This window comes from Mya arenaria, chromosome 17 (genome assembly GCF_026914265.1).
Source record: "Mya arenaria isolate MELC-2E11 chromosome 17, ASM2691426v1".
NCBI lineage: Eukaryota > Metazoa > Mollusca > Bivalvia > Myida > Myidae > Mya > Mya arenaria.
This window is the reverse complement of record NC_069138.1, coordinates 11,911,459-11,930,916: the sequence shown is the minus strand read 5'-3', so window position 1 is coordinate 11,930,916 and position 19,458 is coordinate 11,911,459. Positions and strand designations below refer to the sequence as shown.

Genomic DNA, 19,458 nt, shown 5'->3' with positions numbered 1-19,458 from the left:
CAAGGTTTTGAAATGCTGAACAAAAACTTTTGACCATCAAATTTATCAAGGTTTTGAAATGCTGAACAAAAATGTTTGACCATCAAATTCATCAAGGTTTTGAAATGCTGAACAAAAACTTTTGACCATCAAATTCATCAAGGTTTTGAAATGCTGAACAAAAACGTTTTACCATCAAATTCATCAAGGTTTTGAAATGCTGAACAAACTTTTTTGACCAAATTCATCAAGGTTTTGAAATGCTGAACAAAAACTTTTGACCATCAAATTCATCAAGGTTTTGAAATGCTGAACAAAAATTTTTGACCATCAATTTCATCAAGGTTTTGAAATGCTGAACAAAAACTTTTGACCATCAAATTTATCAAGGTTTTGAAATGCTGAACAAAAACTTTTGACCATCAAATTCATCAAGGTTTTGAAATGCAGAACAAAAACTTTTGACCATCAAATTCATCAAGGTTTTTAAATGCAGAACAAAAACTTTTGACCATCAAATTCATCAAGGTTTTGAAATGCAGAACAAAAACTTTTGACCATCAAATTCATCAAGGTTTTTAAATGCAGAACAAATAATCAATTTACACCGGTAAAATAAAGTGCATGATAGCATTGGTGTTGAACCATTTTTGGTGTTCAAAATTTGAAAGTTAGTGGAAATTATTATCATTTTAAGCATTAACTGTTTTTAAGGTAAGAACTGTGGCAATTACTGGAATGAATGAGTAACATAACTTGACATTGAAGCTTATATTGTAGTGGTCTCTGATATGCTCTGCAGGATCTGATAAGCTCCGCCTACCAGGTAGTCGTCAGCGAATAGCTTTCACTGCATTATATTCATGTATTTCAAGAAATGTTGTTAAACTGTTGTTAAACTGTTGTACAGAATAAACCTATTATACAAACCCCGTTTCGGATCTGACTCTCCTTTACATACACAAGGATCTGTTACTTAATATTTTTATTATACATAGCACAGAACATTATAGTATTGTCCAGTGAATTGGTTTCTTGTTCTTTTATTCACAAGCACAAGCCCCATACTATTTATGACAACACATTATCCCAGAAAATCATGAGCCATCATAATTGTTTATATCACAACAGCACGATGTTCCTTGTCTACTTACGATTGGCTCATTTCTTGATTTTGAACCAATAGCTGTGACATGTAATTAGGAAGTTATTTTACAAGAATGAAATATTTGATCTCCACTACATGCAACACATGGCACAAATCCTTATATATCCTAGTCACTTCTGCAATTTATCTGCCATCCATGATTTTTGGCATCTTTTTGACACTAATAACTTCATACAAATCAGATGGAAAATCTACGACTAATAAATACATCGCCCAATCACAACAACACTAGGTCTCAATATGTACGAGTCACTTCTGCTCTGGACTTGCCGGTATTCTTCGGCATCTTCTTTCCTGACCCATCTTCCAGTTCCTTGGCCTTGTAATAGTGCGGTGCAACCTCCAGCAGCCATGAGTTTTCAATTTCGATGACCTACAAAAACGAATAAATGCCTTTAAATAGTTGTGGGATTTTCTATGGAAAAAAAACTGAATTACCCTTTTTAATGGAATATTTCACCTGTCGGAAGAGCTCATTATTGTTTCGTAAAGGTCAACATAACCTTGACCTTTGGCCCCATATTCAAACTAGAGGTTATCTACTAGCTATGACCAATGTAAATACCAAGTTTGAAGAATTTACAATACTTTGTTTAAATGTTATTGACCGGAAACGAAAATGGGATACCAATGACGCGGACAGCGACGCCGGACGATGTGATCCCTATGTGACTGCCCTACTTGACAGGCGACACAAGACATGAAATTTTACTTCCCAATCATTTTTATAATCATGCGTTATCTGTCCAGGATAAGAAGAAATGTTGTAAAATAAACAGTAAGTTTGAGAGTGAATTTAAGTCCAAGCAGTTACACAACTATTTTTTAAGTTGGCCTAATGAAAAAATAGTGACCGTTCACTATTTTATTTTTAGGTCCTGCTGAACTACATGTTGCACATTTCAAGGCCTACTGAACTACATGTTGCACATTTGAAGGCCTGCTGAACTACACCTTGCAAATTTAAAGACCTGCTAAACTACATATTGCAAATTTAAAGGCCTACTGAACTACATGTTGCAAGTTACAAATTATTAAGCCCTGCTAAACAACATGTTACAAATTAAAAGACCTGCTGAACCTCATGTTTCAAATTCAAAGGGCTGCTGAAGTACATGTTTCAAACCTTAAATACCTGCTGAACTACATAGTGAAATATGTAAAGGCCTGCTGAACTACAAGTTGCAAATTTGAAGCCCTGGTCAAATACATGTTGCAAATTTTAAGACCTGCCGTTTATGTTATAAAAGTAAAGGAACATAATTAAAAGAGGTGTACCATAATATTTATCATTACCTTATTCATTACATAAATACAAATATGTTGAGTTTTTTTGCTGTTTTACATGAAAGATCATCAATTTGTCTTGGATTAAACTATTCCCCAATCAACAGTCTGAACTGTTTCCCTTTCTTGGTATGCCGTCATTGGAATATATAAATTTTATTTTTCAACAGCATATCATTAATGTTTTTTTTTGTTTTTGTTTTTAACAGTTTGTTTAAATAAGATTTAGATCAGGTTATAAATCAGTTATTGCATGGTTATTTAAGTTACAGTCAAAACTGCCTATCGGTCTCAGGTAACATATCACACGTCATCCCCTCCACCTCGAGACAACAGTTTTGATTGAATGTTTATACCCAGACAACCATGAATTAACTGTATATTGTCGACCAGGACTGTTGCAAATATAACACTGTAGTATTAGTCAATTTTTACCCACCCATTGAGCCTCCTAAGGCTGACTTCTTTGTCTCACCTGTCTCATAAATTCCTTAGTCGTAAACACCAGCTCATGGTAGATAAGCCACTTAGGCCTGTCCTCAAATAGTGAACTGTTTGGGTGGACCATAACCGTCTGGTTGTGTTTAACCGTGCGATAGTTACCTCCCTTGTCAAGTTTTGCAGTGTGGTAGAAAAACCCAGCTGTTATTGCCTGGAAAGGGAAAGTAAAATTTGCAAACTTAAAGTTTATTATAGCCATAAGGTTATTTTAAATCATATTGTTTTGCCATGATTTGCGGCAATAACTGTTCTTTCTTTTTTAAATTGTATGTATATTCAAATTGTATGTTTTAAGCTGAGATTTTGTCAAAACCTTAAAGGTGTCGTAAAACCATCAAATGGCAGAACTTTGACTGCGGCTCGAAAACTGGTCTAGATATACACATGAAACTCTGTACACATGTTGCCAGTAAAAATAAACATGAAAAGCAAGGCCAATAAATCTGGATTCAATATCTGCCCAGGTATGCCAATTGAACACTTTGATAAAATCAGACACAGGAGTAAATTGGCAAAATTGAGGAAAAATAATCCCTTCAATTGTTGAGTGAATAATTGAAAGCCCTTACTTTTCTAATATTCGCTGTATCAAGAGGGTTGGAATGAACCTCAATTTCTACACGCTCCATAAGGCCTTCGAGCTGGTCGCGAACATCCCTGGCACGCTTCATCGACCTGAAAGACAAACAATGACATAGAAGATGTACTCAAGTTTGTAGCTGAGCTTTATAAACTATTTTATCATATACTTGTAAATCATATATATTTTACATGTTTATAAAAATTACTTGTGACGGGGTATGTTTGTGATTAGAATTGAAAAGGTTGCTACAGGATGAGAAAATGAAGGCAGATAAACTTCATATACTTTCTTAGCCGAACCTGAACTGCAAGAAGTTTTTAAATCATCGCTGTGTCCTATCTGAACTGAACAAAAGTCTCAGAACACTGCTGTGTTGAATGCCTTACGTGAGCCGAATGAAGTTCTCAAAACACCACTGTGTGGAATGCCTTACCTGAACTGAATGAAGTTCTCAAAACACCACTGTGTTGAATGCCTTACCTGAACTGAATGAAGTTCTCAAAACACCACTGTGTTGAATGCCTTACCTGAACTGAATGAAGTTCTCAAAACACCACTGTGTGGAATGCCTTACCTGAATTGAATGAAGTTCTCAAAACACCACTGTGTTGAATGCCTTACCTGAACTGAATGAAGTTCTCAAAACACCACTGTGTGGAATGCCTTACCTGAACTGAATGAAGTTCTCAAAACACCACTGTGTGGAATGCCTTACCTGAACTGAATGAAGTTCTCAAAACACCACTGTGTTGAATGCCTTACCTGAACTGAATGAAGTTCTCAAAACACCACTGTGTTGAATGCCTTACCTGAACTGAATGAAGTTCTCAAAACACCACTGTGTTGAATGCCTTACCTGAACTGAATGAAGTTCTCAAAACACCATTGTGTGGAATGCCTTACCTGAACTGAATGAAGTTCTCAAAACACCACTGTGTGGAATGCCTTACCTGAACTGAATGAAGTTCTCAAAACACCATTGTGTTGAATGCCTTACCTGAACTGAATGAAGTTCTCAAAACACCATTGTGTGGAATGCCTTACCTGAACTGAATGAAGTTCTCAAAACACCATTGTGTGGAATGCCCCGTTTCCTCCCACTGGGTATAAACGTTCATCAACGTAATATGGTCGCCCCCTGGAAGGAAGAAATTCTGTCGGGCTGTGTCAGCATGGACCACCTTATCCTTTGGACGGTAGAAGATTGAGTTGTTCACAGACAACATTGCTGTGATTGTAATGATTTCTTTGGAGCATTTGTACCTGCGAAGTTAAAATCAAACGATGTCATTAGTGATAAATTTGTAATCATAATGTCAAACACATGGGCGCTATTCAATATGATTCTTATATAGCATTGGGAATCGGTTTAAAATTTACTATCGATAATCGGTTCCACTCAAGTAACCAATTATCGAAATGCTCATATTCTTAATTTTTATAAAGCAGGGCTTGTTGAAAAATTTGATGGCAACCAATGGTTAAGAATTTCGGCTTGTTCATCCAAAAGATTAATTTTAGAACTGTATAACATGCAAAATATAAAAAAAAAATGTAAACCTTGAATGTTCTTCAACTGCATTTAAAGATGCACTCTAACCAAATCCCAAATAAGATTGACCACATTTAAAACAATTGCTTTGATATCCCAAAAGCGATGAATAAAAGTCCAAAACAATAGTTCTTATGGAGGATACAGTGTTTAATTTGAAAGTGCAGAAAACACAGTCTTACTACCTTTATAACCTTGTTATCAGTAATTAATATTTTGTAATTAAAGTAGTTTAAGGTTTATCACTCAAAATTTATGTTTTTTATACATGTGTATGTATTGTTTTTCAATTAGAGTGTCACTTTATTTGTTAGACACAATTATTTCCCTTACTTTTCTGAAGCCAGAATCATTTTAGACAACATCGGATCCACCGGAAACTCCGCCATACGCCTCCCGAGTTTAGTTAACTCCCCTTTATGGTTTAAGGCCCCTAAAGCATACAGCTGCTCAAGTGCAAGAATTAATGTCTCGTGTGGGGGTGGGTCCATAAAGTCGAAGCGGATGAGATCGTTTATGCCAAGACTTTTTAACAGAAGCACAACATTTCCGAGATTAGTCCTCTGAATTTCTGGTATCGTGTTATCCTCGAGTTCGTTTTTATACGCCCATGCTGTGTAGAGACGGAAACATTTTCCGGCTGAGACGCGACCTGCACGTCCCGCTCTCTGATTGGCCGAAGCCTGTAAACATAAATTGAAGAGAATGTTATAAAAAAGGTCGATGAAAAATATTTATAGATAAAAAGTAATAATGCATTATCATGTTAAAACTCATTTGATCAAAATAGAAACTATTAGTTTATATATTTTCGACTGTTAACTGTTAAGGCAATTATAGAAGAAAAATGAAAAAAAGTAGGAATTGACATAAAAAAGGGCTTTTTTAGGAATTCCCTTTGAATTTGAGTTTTATTAGGAATTTTAGCAAAACTGACAAAAATTGGGATTTTTAGGGCTGCTGGACAGCCTGCTGTCTTCACAATAAAGCTAAAATAAATAAGTATAAACCAACCAACCTTCGAAACAGGCGTAACCACAAGAGATTCCATTCCTGTCCTAGCATTATAGCTGTTCTGTTTACAAAACCCGGGGTCTATCACATACTTTATGCCATCGATAGTCAAAGAGGTTTCTGCGATATTTGTTGCCAAAACAACCTTGCGAGCGCCAGGTGGTGTGGGATCAAATATTTTTGCTTGGAGGTCACTGGGCAGATTTGCATAGATCGGGGCTATAATCAGTTCCTTGATTTTGGAACCAAGTTTTTTGGTTCGTTCCTGAAATGGAATTATTCATTTTGATAAATCGTTAAAAAAAATAGCTTCATGCTCAATGAAGTGGTATTTTGCATGAAAATAAAATATTTATTCCCTATTATAACAGTACTAAAACATACATGTTTTAAACACGATATCTGCCGAGTAATCTGTGATGAATATCATATTAAATTAATTCAGGACAAGCATCAGTAAACATCACATAACCGTTTCACATTGGAAATCTAACCCTTTATGCGCCCATTTCTTTTAAGAAAGGTCTTAAACTTAATAAATTGTAGGATTTTAACTAAATTTAGATTGCCAACAAATTGCATAAATGATTAAGATTCCCAAGATTAATGTCATTAAGTTTAACTATATTTTTAGACAGAAAAAAACAAATGTACCCTGCTGAGAAGCATTAGAAATCATGTGGCAGGTACTTCCTAGGTTATGTCGTGCTACAAACAAACTATTTATCAACTTTGGACTAAGAATCTAAACATTATTTTATCTCGCCTAAACGTACTGTAAGCAATTCAGTGGCAGTCTCAATTTCCTCCTGCCCAGTCAAGAACACAAGAATGTCCCCTTCCGGCTGTGTACAGTGTATCTGTAGGACAGAAACCACGGCTGCGTCTATGTAGTCTGCCTCCGGGGCCTACAGGTATTGATAAAATTCTTTATTAAATCTTATACAATAACTATGCCATCCTTATACAATTTGTCTTGACAAAGTCTCTTTTCAAATTGTATTTTTGACAAAATCTATTTTTAACAAGAGTTCCCAGGACTTGACCTTGTCTAACCAATAGCCTATTGATCTTAAGGGCTATTCCATTTAAACATATAACCGTGGGGGGAGGAGGCACTTTTAAATTATGCCACCCCCTAGAGAAGATAATATACCCTTTTGGGGCCCAAATTAGCAAAAAAGACACCCATCTATATACTATTAAAATTATTGACTCCCCCCCCTATAGGTTTATATGTTTTACTGGAACAGCCATAAGCTAGTATTGTTTGTTATGATAAAGCAATAGAAAATCAAGACAACATTGCCAAAAATTAATGAAATGTATTTGGTGCTTTGCCTATACCAAAAGGAACCTAATCACAACTCTCAGTTGAAACATTGTCTTTTTTACCAAGATTTAGATGCATTGAAATGTTCAAATTAGAAAAATGCATTGATTATTGACCTTCTGCCAACTGACCTCCAAAAAAATAAATCTGCTGGTCAATGGCTATCTTACACTAAAGTTTCGTGGTTGTAGTTCAAATCGTTCTCACGATTTTGCAGACAAAGTTTTCATCAGGTTGTTAACCATGAACTTAACTGACAATGACCTACTGATACCGAAATCAATAAGCTTGGGGTCATTTACTGATCAAGGTCAACTCATAACTGAAGTCTCATGGTCCTAAGTGAAATTATTCAATCAAGTTATTGTGCAGACAATATTTGCAGACTGTTGACTGACCTTGTGATCCAAAAAAACAATAGGATTCATCTACTGGTCAAGGGCACCCTCCCAGTGAAGTTTGATGGAACTGTTCACATGCAGATTAGACTGTTGACCTTAACCTTTAACCTAGTGACCCCGAAAACAATAGGGGTCATCCATTGTTCAATGTTGATCTACCACGTTCTTTGGTCCTAACTGAACTAATTTTTTAAGTTATTTTTGAAGACAAAGTTTAGAACATAATGATGGACAGTGCAAAAACTTATTTCACTATTTGTGGGCAGAAATAAGAATATATAAAATTATGCATGTCTATTCTGAAATAGCCTCACCTTTGTGTAATAAATGTCAACTGGAAATCTTCGACCAGGAATCCTGAAAACTGGCGCATCGTCGAAAAACTGCAATTAAAAACATCAGTTTCGTTTAGATCTTTTCAAAAGCCTCGATTTCTGAGATAATTGCATGTTGCATTTAAAAATTTAATTATACATCATTAATGAAATAACATACTAATGAGGGGTAAAGTACCTTAAAACTGCAAGAACATTACCTAATTAGAGGTGAAATACTTCAAAACCGTAATACTGTTAACTCTTTAGAGGTTGAAAGCCTTTTTTCTTAACATTTTTTACTTGTTAGTGGTTGAATACCTTAATATATTACAACTATTAACTTATAAGGGTTTAAATCCCTCAAAAGGTTGATACTATTAACTCGATACCTGTGAGAATTTCTCCGCATCTAACGTTGCACTTGAGATGAGTAGTTTGAGATCGGGACGGAATCGAGCGATATCCTTCACGAGGCCAAACAAGATATCTGTGTGTAATGTGCGCTCATGAGCTTCATCAATAATCAGCACACTGCAATTAGCAAGATTGCTTAAGGCATAAACATACGAATGTCTTAAGGTGTATCTGGGTGTTATGTTCGTTTATGAATATCACCATTAATCAACGCACTATAGATTTCAATATTAAGACAAAATGGGAAAATTGCATGAGGCTAAAGATAACTTAATGTTATTAAAAAAAATGTAGGACTCTTCTATCTTTAAGTGGTAATTTCATAAACAATAAGATTTTATTTTGACTGTATAAATTTAAGAGCATATTCAGTTGCCCTTGTGGTACACTGACAAACCATGTACACTTTATTGTTCAATGGGCATTCATAACACAAATGGCATTTCTAAGTTTAACACAACAGGCAATATGTATATAATGGTGGTATGTAACCATCTCTGGGACTTTGCAAAATTTACAAAACAAAATTGGGCTCAGAAAGGAGCCAGCAGAAATTAAAAAAACATTTTTTATTTGAGAATTTATGGATGTTCGTTTGACATAATGGTTCTACTATGTTGTGAATTAAAGATTTTTATTCGGTTTTACTATCGATTTTCTTGTCAAGTCTTGTCTACATAATTCTCCAATAGGCGGTAAAATCTAAGACAAAAACTAGGATGGGTAAATTATAAGTTCCTACAACCGATGTAACAAAACAGTACCTGTAAGATTTCAGGTCCGGCTCACCAAGGAATTCCCGAAGCAACATACCATCTGTCATATACTTCAGACAAGTGCGTTCAGATGTGCAATCCTCAAACCTGATACTGTATCCTACCTGTAAAATGGAAGAGTTCAAATATCAACAAGATCTAAATACCATCTGTCATAAACTTCAGACATGTTCATTCTGGCATGCAGTCCTCAAAATTGATACTGTATCCTACCTTTAAAAATTGAAGAGTCTAAATATCAACAAAAACAAAGAACATAGGACATGTTTTTACACGCAGGTATGTTCTTCAAATTGGATACTGCATCTTGCCTGTGAAATGGCATTTGGTTTTATAAATATTCCAATACTCGTTGAATGAGACAGTCTGTAATCTGAGAACAATAGATTACCAGAAATGAAGCCAGACCCATAAGTTTGAAGTTTGTAAGGTGATGTGTACGCTTTTTAAATCTAGCACTCAAGCCTTGCCAATTTGACGAGTGCTCCAAAAACATTGTTAGTCATTTCAGGTTTTTGTACCATAGTGCACAGACAGAATGTAACCCTGGTTAGAGCTACCATGGCTCTTTAACATGCACCAGTGTAAAGCACTGTCACACAGGATCCCCATTCAACGTCCCTCCCGGAAGACCATTAGTATTTTTTTTAGTGGTGTGGCAGAGAATCGAACCTGCGACCCCTGGATTGACAGTCAAGTGTGTTACCACAAGAACACGGATCTGAACGTTTGAATGTCCTGCATACACTTTTCATACAGCAAATCAAGCAAAATCAGCAGCATAAGTCTCAAAACAAACATTGGCTTACTTTAAATAGAGAAGGGTAAGCTGATCCTAATGATTATTGAAAGTGTTTAGCTTTCCAAGGGGGCATAACTAAGGAATGATTTCAAACAGAGTATGTGTGCCATTTTTCATTTAATACTATTAACAGTTGTTGCGTTATGGTCATGGTTTAATGTTTTAGTACACCTACAGCCATAACAATTATGACAATTGTCTTTTCTCCCAAACAAGAGGCCCATGAGGGCCTATGCTCTACTGGCATGGCTCTTTCGGTCATTTTCAATCCAGAGCATGTATGTATGGGTAATAGGCAACAAACATATAGTTTATGTTCTGTGTTTGGCCAGTAGAGCTAAAATATGAAAATATTAAAGACAAAGTTTTTGTAAGCACGTACCTCGTTTCCCAGTTTAAATCCCATCTCTTCAGCTACACGAGCGGCAACAGACATGGCCGCCACTCTTCTTGGCTGTGTACAGCCGACCTTCATACCATCCTTACAAAACCCCTGGAGTAAAGTATGATTATAGTAACACATATTATTCATTTTATAATTTCTGTTGGATTTTTAACCACTCTAAATGTGATCTTCAAATAATCATTCTATTAACCCAGAGTGAAATAATACATATCATTCATGTTGCCATTTCATTGAGGAATGCTTTTTGCAAGCATTTTTACAGCTACGGTATTATTTTCACACACTTTTCTACGCCGCAAACAACTGACATCAATAAATCTAGCCCGACAACACAAGGGTTATCACACAAACTTCAAGAAAACAGACAAGCTAAAAATAACTTACGCCATTATACAAGTACTGCGGAATCTGTGTGGTTTTACCAGAGCCGGTTTCCCCCTCTATAATCAACACCTGAAACATAATACAGTATTTGAAGGTTTACAGAAATTTATGACAGAAGATATGCTAGGATTGATGAAATGGTATGATAAATAGTAAGCTAGGATAGATAATAAGATATGATGGTTAATAAGTTAGGATATATCCTATGATATGATAGATAATTAGCTAGGATAGGTACCATGATATGATAGATAATAAGCTAGGATAGGTACCATGATATGATAGATAATTAGCTAGGATAGGTACCATGATATGATAGATAATAAGCTATAATAGATAAAATGATAGATAATAAGCTATGATAGATAATATGATAGAAAATAAGCTATGCTAGATAATACAGTATGATAGATAATAAGTTAGGAAAGTTGAAATGAAATGAAAAGCTAGGATAGATATTATGATATGAAAGATAATTTGCGAAGATAGATTAAGTGATATGATAGAAAACAAGCTAGGATAGATCATAAGATATGATAGATAATACGATAAGACAGATAATAAGCTAGGACAGATAATACGAATCTAAAAAAATGGTAAGCAAAGCCAAATTTCCTCTAGTGTGCATACATGCCATATTTTCTGGAGACCATTCAGGGGGATTTGTTCAAAAGTCTGAAAATTCAGGGGGACCGGGGGATAGGTCGAAATTCCGGGGGATTTTTTCCCCCTCCGGGGGATATGGCATGAATGAGTGTGAGAGGTGGAAACTAGACTACTCTTACCCCTTCCTTATTTGGATTTTGTGCTTAATTTGTCATTAAAAATTCATGCTGCTATTATTTGACCTTTGCAATGGTAAATTGAATATTAAGCCATTTGTTTTTAATTCATGAGCTGATTGATAATGAAGCAATTATTTGACCATCAGAAATCAATCATGGTATATTGAATACCATGACCACAATGGTTTTCCAAATTAAAGCAATTGGCAGTGTTCGGTAGATTTTACAGTGTTTCATAAGCATCAACAAACCGTCTTACCTGGAATTGGTCTATAGCCTCCAGCAGCCCCTGTTTAAAAGGATAGATGGGCAGAGACCTCTGTGTCTCCTTTATCGACATCTTTTTCTTTTGCACCTCAGATATCTCTTCCTGTTCTTTCTTACTCTGAAATACCGTATATATACTAAACTTCAGGAAAACATTCTGACTCATTATCAACACTTGCCTCTTCGAAGAAGAGAAACAGATAGAGCTGTTCCGATAATGGATTATAATCGAAAATATATTAGTTGGGCCTGATATTGGCGACAATCGATTGAATTTGGTCATAATCGATCATCCATTCAACAAGCAGGTTGTTTTTCTTCTGGTATTTTTGCATTTGGTAACTATCCGTAAATTTTCTCCTTTGAGTTCATTTATGCATTTGGAAGTTCTCAGTCGTTATCATAAACAATATGGCCGAAAGCAACAACAACACTTAATAACTTCAAACATGCGCATAACATTAACATAGTTAAGGATTACAAATTATTGTACAAGAAAAACACTACAATTAGGCAAAAAAAAAAATTGTTTGTTTAGGGTAACCTTCCCAAAGTTTCTAGGTAGGGTAGGTAGGGATTTTTTTTTGATTTTTTTATTTATTTTTTTTCAAAATCTGTCGTAAGTTCAGAGTGTTTTCTTGCACATGGCAGTCTTTCCTACATTACTATCATTGCCTGACTTTGTTTTATCATATAAAAAACAATTCTGATTAAAATCTGCATTTATCCGCCCTTCATAATGCTCTATTTGCTAACGAATATTTTTTTTTGCTCAGAAATGGAAAAAAATAGTTAGGGTCGGCGCATTTTTCTCGGTAGGGTCGGGTTACCCGAAACAGACATATTTTTTTTAGGCCTTATTAAAGGTATTGTCAAAAACCGATTGTCCAACAATAATCGGTTACTTGAGTGGAACCGATTATTGTTAGTCAAACTGGAACCGTTTCCCAACACTTCTATTCTTCAGTAAGTGAAGTCTAATTATATACTTTTACATACAGAACTTGGTTTAAATGTTCAAATGGACACAAATAATGGTTTCTACATAGGCTTAATATATCATGCAGATGAGGTCCTTTTTAACCCTTTAGCTCCAAAACTTAAACAGTTTATATTCTATATATACCTTTTTATCGATGGTGCCAGGCATCTGGAGGGCTTGAACAAACTCAATCTCCTCGTCCATAATCACATCATATTCTTTTACTTTATGTTTCTCCCTAGCCTTTTGTTTCGAATCTTTAGCTCCAAAGGACATCAGGGCGGCCCCCACGTGTTGCTCCTCCCATTTCATCTGCTCTGAGTTCGGACCTGTTACAGTATATGAATGTCAGTGATTTTTTTTGGAAATATTTATACGACCTGTACCACAATTAATACAATTGTTCTAATTTATCAAAAAGGATGAATAAATGTTGAAAACAATGATTCTTATAAAGAATACCAAGTTTATTTGAAACAATGGTGCAGAAAACGAGTTCCTGTGCATGCATTGATTTTGAAAAAGAGTGTCACCTTGAAGAGGTTTTTTTTTAAATATAATAGGCTGATGATCTGATACATACCCTTCGGTCCTTCTTCCTCAAAGTATTTATCCTGTGGTTTGTCGTCTTCTTTTGGAATAAAGTACCGGTTGACTTTCTCAACATCCCCCGCCGATTTGTGTTCCTTGGCCAGTTTCAAAACGGTTCGCTTATACTCTAAGTCTTGGCGTTCACGTTTTGACAAGCTGGAAAAAAAATAAAAATGTGTGTACTTTTTTAACTGATTTTCAAAAGTCTAAACGTTCTCCTACACTTCAAACCTGTATGTTTACATTTTGTCACCTTAGTGCAATAACTCAATATCTGCTTCTATTTCTATATGCAGTTATTGAGTTATTGCACTAAGGTGACGATTTGGTCAAGCTTGAAAAAAACAATTAATGGATCAGTTAAAACTTTTTTGACAACCCCTAAAGCCTAATAATTTTTTTTTTTTTTAAAAAGCCTACCTACTATACCTGTTTTCAAAATAGATGTAACCCAAACCAAACCATTTTATTTTTTACCTGAACTTGTCCCTATGATAAGGGAAGAAAGATTGTTTGTGAAATTGGGAAACATGCACGATATATGCTACAGGATATACAATTCTAAAACTACTTACTTCTGGTCTCCAAACAGGTACATTTCATCTTGTACATCGGCTTCCAGTTCTTCCAGTTTATCAAACTGGCGTTTCTTCAAATATTCTCGCCGAGATTTTTTTCTTATCTCTGGAATTATCTTGTCCCGATTTTTTTTCCTCCAAATGAAGTCTCTTTTGAGCTTCTTCGTAAGCCTGAAAAATGGAAGCGAAAAGAAATGATAAAAAGCTTGTCCCAAACCTTTCCCCAAACTAGAACTCCGCGAGTCGGATGTGTCGTCTGACGAATTATTTACTGTCGACATTATAGCTGTTAGATTGGCAGTTTATTCATTTATAGACAATGATGTTGCCATTTAACTTTCAAGTGTAGGTGGCATTTGAACCCTCAATCAGATATACCTACGGAATAAGTTTGAGGTTGAAACCTCCTATAGTTTACGAGATATGCCACGGACAAAACCTAAGCAAGAAAATTAACAAAGGGCAATAACTCTAAAAATATGGCAGCAAGAGTAACGGTTCTTGTGCATTGCACTTGCCATCAATGAGATCTATCTAGCTATGAAGTTTCAAGTTGATACCTCTTATATTCTTCAAGATATGCCCCGGACAAAACTTTAAGCATGAAAATTAACAAAGGGCAATAACTTTAAAACTAAGAAAGAAAGAGTTACTGTTATTGTGCACTGCACTTGCCCTCAATGAGATATATCTAGCAATGAAGTTTCAAGTTGATACCTCTTATATTCTTCAAGATATGCCCCGGACAAAACTTTAAGCATGAAAATTAACAAAGGGCAATAACTTTAAAACTAAGAAAGCAAGAGTTACTGTTATTGTGCACTGCACTTGCCCTCAATGAGATATATCTAGCTATGAAGTTTTAAGTTGATACCTCTTATATTCTTCAAGATATGCCCCGGACAAAACTTTAAGCATGAAAATTAACAAAGGGCAATAACTTTAAAACTAAGAAAGCAAGAGTTACTGTTATTGTGCACTGCACTTGCCCTCAATGAGATCTGTCTAGCTATGAAGTTTCAAGTTGATACCTCTTATATTCTTCAAGATTTGCCCCGGACAAAACTTTAAGCATGAAAATTAACAAAGGGCAATAACTTTAAAACTAAGAAAGCAAGAGTTACTGTTATTGTGCACTGCACTTGCCCTCCATGAGATCTATCTACATATGAAGTTTCAAGTTGATAACTCTTATATTCTACAAGATATGTCGTCTTTTCAGGCGACACAAAAATTACTTTATAACTATATTTTTCTTTCTTTTTCCATAAGACTGTCGGAAATTAATAGTTTATACAGTACATTGCTCTACGTTGGTGAAGTCATATTACGAATCTTTCTAGTAATAACCTATTTCACGAGGTCTAAAATTGTCAATACTATAGTTCAACATTAATCCAATCATTCAATCTTTGGCTAACATATGAAGATAAATATTTTGCTAGGTTTTAAAATTTGTATTCAGAATTATTCACAAGAAAATGCATAAAAACATAAAATTCTTGCAAAATTTAAACAGTTTATATAATTATGACCTCATTTTCTTTATTTCTAAAATTTGATTAACTGTTTATTTTGTATACGTTCAAGTGAAATTAAAAAAAAAATGTCTTTTAACCAAAGAACCCTTTACTGGGCTTAATGCAACCATAACTTTCCTAACTTCAATTTAAAAGTGAATTTCATCACTTAACCTTTTATAAAATCAAATTAACTGATTACCTTCTTTTCTGACTTGGAAACAATATTTCTTGTTTTTGTTTTGTCTTTAGCTTTGAGTCTGTCAGTAAAGGCATCTCTCTCCTCAAGGTCCTGCTGTCTTTCCCTATCATCTTTGTCAAACTCATCTTCGCTATCATCATCGTCGTCGTCGTCATCATCATCTCTGTCATTGTAGGAATCATTTCTTTTCTTCTTGGACTTAATAACTGGCTCACTGAAATGTTTTTTTTATAAGAAATGAAAGGTGACAGTAAATACCTTATATTTATAAGATGTATTTTTGGTTTTCACTTTATTCTGAAAAGTATTAATATTAAATGCAAAAAAAGTCCAACAACTAAAAAAAGTTATTCTTTAATGGTTATCACAACTTATCTTCAAAATGGCTACAATTACATGTATGACATGCATTCTATTTTACAAAAAGACAAGAACATACAAGTTCTATGTTTGAAAGGCTTCCAAGGGGACTTTTGTCAGAAAACCAGGGTATTTTGACCAGGGGATTTTTTACCTTGACCAGTGGATATTTACCTTTACCAGGAGATTTCAACATTGACCAAGGAACTTTTATTGATAATCGTCGACCTCTCCAACGCTGACATTTCCTTCTATCTTCTACTTTTAAAAGCATTATTTTTTAATTTTAGGGATCTCATCCCCACAAGGGGGCTGAATTTTCCATACTGGAGGATATGGCAAAAACTTACTCTTCACTTTCTGAGCTTTCTTCCTCTCTTCTCTTTCGTAAGTGTCTTGACTTCTTGTCAGTACTGGATTTCTGAAATATATAAACATGTAAATAAAAGAAGATGATTGCAACTGAAAACAGTTTACAGTTTATTTCCAAATACATCTAGACAAAAATGCCTATGTGTTTACTACATTATATATAATTATGAAACGTGTTTCTTAACATAGTCAAGGTACAATACATTCATATACTCAACTAAACAAAATATAATTACAGCAAATCGTGCCACCAAACGATATAGCATAAATATAGTTTAATTTAAGCTTGAGGTAGCTAACGGAAACAATAATTGTTCTCTCTTAATTCCAATGCTTCATACACATAATTAACAAGTTTTCTGTTTACAATTTATCATGTTGCAATTTAAATGATGCAAACAATTTGGTGCGGCATAATTATATGTTTTAAAGTATTAAACTGTGTATAGGACACATTTTTTAGCCCCAGAGTTCATAAAAAAAATGTCTGCATCCTATTCATAGTATTACGTTTTTGACACTCTTAAAATTCAGTCATTTTTTTGGCTGAATTTGCTTAAATAGAGAAATAAATGGAAGATAAGGTTTGTTTAAAGGGACATAACTCACAATCGATTGAAAGATTTAGTTATATAGGCAGTGAAAAAAGGGTATAGTTAGAATCCCTTGGGTGAGTTTAAAATATTGTAATTCATTATTTTAAAGATTCAATATTGTACAATAGAGTTTGCGTGGTATGATTCTGCATTAAAATAATAAATGAAGATGCAAACTTTGAAGTTGCATCATTGTGCATTGTCAATGTGTGAAGGTGTGAAAAACTCCCTCTATAATAACTTATACCAACAGTTCAAACTGTTGAGATGTCAGTGTTGTTTGTGGCTTTATACCATGTGCTTATACTTATCTGAACGTGTTGAAATGTTGTTAACATTTACGTACAATGTAATGGCTGTTATTTTTATAATTTCCAACGACGGAAGGCAACATAAGGAATGTTATTAGTGTTATTTCATTATTTATGTACATGTGCTGTACTAACCTTTGACATTTTCATGAATCAATAAAATAAAATTTGTCAAAACAAATATATTGGCTGCTGATTTGAACATTTTTTCACTTCGTCCCATCTACGTTATAAAGCACTTTTACTCAATTTTTCATGTACTACATGTATCTATGCTAGCGTCCTAAAAACAGTATAATACGGTAATGCTTTCTTAAATCTTTATACAATTGACCTTAAAGAAACAGCACTACGGAAGTCAAAATAAGCACAAGCCAGCAAGCCCTTATAACTTATGCATTTCAGACATTGATAATGTCAAACAAAAGCATTTGACTGAAGGGACATTGCCCACACACAAAATATGCCAATTTTGATCCTTTTGACAAATTATTAAATCATATTGTTTATGATACTGGCAACTGATGTTAAGCACATGCATCAGTCAGTATCGCTATCTAAATCACTGGTTGCTCACCTGCAAAGGTTTTGCAAATGCATTTCTGTCCACTTCATCATCAACATCATCATCGTCTGATAGAAGCTGGTAGCTTGCATTCTTCTTTTGAGCTTCCAAGACTGTTCTAGCACGTTCTTTTGATGCACTTTCCTTAACTGCAGAGTGAGGTACCTTAAACAGATATTAAAAAATAAAATTGAGTGAGGTAGCTTAAGAATATGTGGGTACTGAGTGATATACATTTAACATATAAACTGAAAAAATGTGCATATGTCTAACTAAGCTTGAATTTGAAAACAAACTAGAAGATACATTGTTATCTTGTCTTAAATGAAAACAACAGTCTCATAACTGAGCTGATGTTTGACTTTGTAAATAAAAATTTACTTGACTCCACTTGAATTGTCTACAGTCTAATCAAGTATTCTCCATTAGTCTATATATAAGAAAACCCTATGCTCAAAATAGAGAGGAGCATTTAGGGAAATTTCTTCCACTAATTTGGTCTACAGACGGGAATTTAAAGTATAGAATTCATTAATTCAAGAATGTGGTTAGAGCTCATGAAATAGTATATAATTATCAATATCTCCAGATATCAGATTTTAAATAAATCAGTGTCTCCCTAATTACGATCAACAGGTAATGCATGACGAAAGAACATGTGTAGTGTGGTGTGTTGATCTTGGTCTTATTGCATTTTTCCCCAATAACAAAATATTATAGTGCATTGGTAGGAAACTTTCTTTAACTAAATATAAATTCTAAATGGTTTTTTTGTTTTGTTTTTCATCTATTATAAATCATTTTAGCTATAATTTAACAATCGGGTAGATTTCCAAAAAATAGCAAAATACAACAGTGACATATTGGCCATTTTGAGTTCCCAATTCAGACAATTTGAAACTTAATTCAGTCACTACCTTGTCCCAAAGTTCATGGGAAAACTTGACCATCTGGTCGTCTATATCCACGGTTCCTGTATCTTTCAGTTGCTGTACATAATCGTCAGACGATGAAGCCTTTTTAGCCAAACCAATCAAATACTGACCAATATATTTATCTGATATACCAAGTATATCGTGCAGTTGATCGTTTACCCAAGTTTCAAGGTTAGACATTGTGATTTTTGATTTGTACGTTAAAAATTAGAATAATTTGCATCAATAACAAACTTTTCTATGGGCGCCGCCATGTTTTTCGTCTGAAAACGTTAAACACGTGCCGTACTGTGCTAAACTAGTTTGGTATGACGCAGTGATCTCCCTTGATATGTCTAAACAAAATCTCTCATTTTTTGTATGATTTTCAAAAATATAAAAAAAGATATATATATATTATTGAATATTTTGCATACAATACAACTGATATATGACCATGATTGACACGGCACGTGCACTCCCTATATGTGTCAAAGT

The 19,458-nt window shown here is 34.5% G+C and overlaps 1 protein-coding gene across 1 annotated transcript; it reads right to left on the bottom strand.

Moving 5' to 3' along the window:
• Positions 1-940: 940 nt before the first annotated feature.
• On the bottom strand, positions 941-19,250 carry LOC128224687 (pre-mRNA-splicing factor ATP-dependent RNA helicase DHX16-like). Its single transcript, XM_052934660.1, is given in 21 exon segments — positions 941-1,520; positions 2,910-3,086; positions 3,505-3,610; positions 4,563-4,781; positions 5,404-5,753; positions 6,089-6,349; positions 6,861-6,992; positions 8,133-8,201; positions 8,525-8,666; positions 9,314-9,429; positions 10,510-10,620; positions 10,918-10,986; positions 11,962-12,087; positions 13,096-13,280; positions 13,535-13,698; positions 14,118-14,252; positions 14,254-14,291; positions 15,843-16,056; positions 16,553-16,623; positions 18,059-18,211; positions 18,964-19,250. Coding segments are annotated over 21 exon segments (3,174 nt in total). The 5' UTR covers positions 19,162-19,250; the 3' UTR covers positions 941-1,382.
• Between the last annotated feature and the right edge of the window lie 208 nt (positions 19,251-19,458).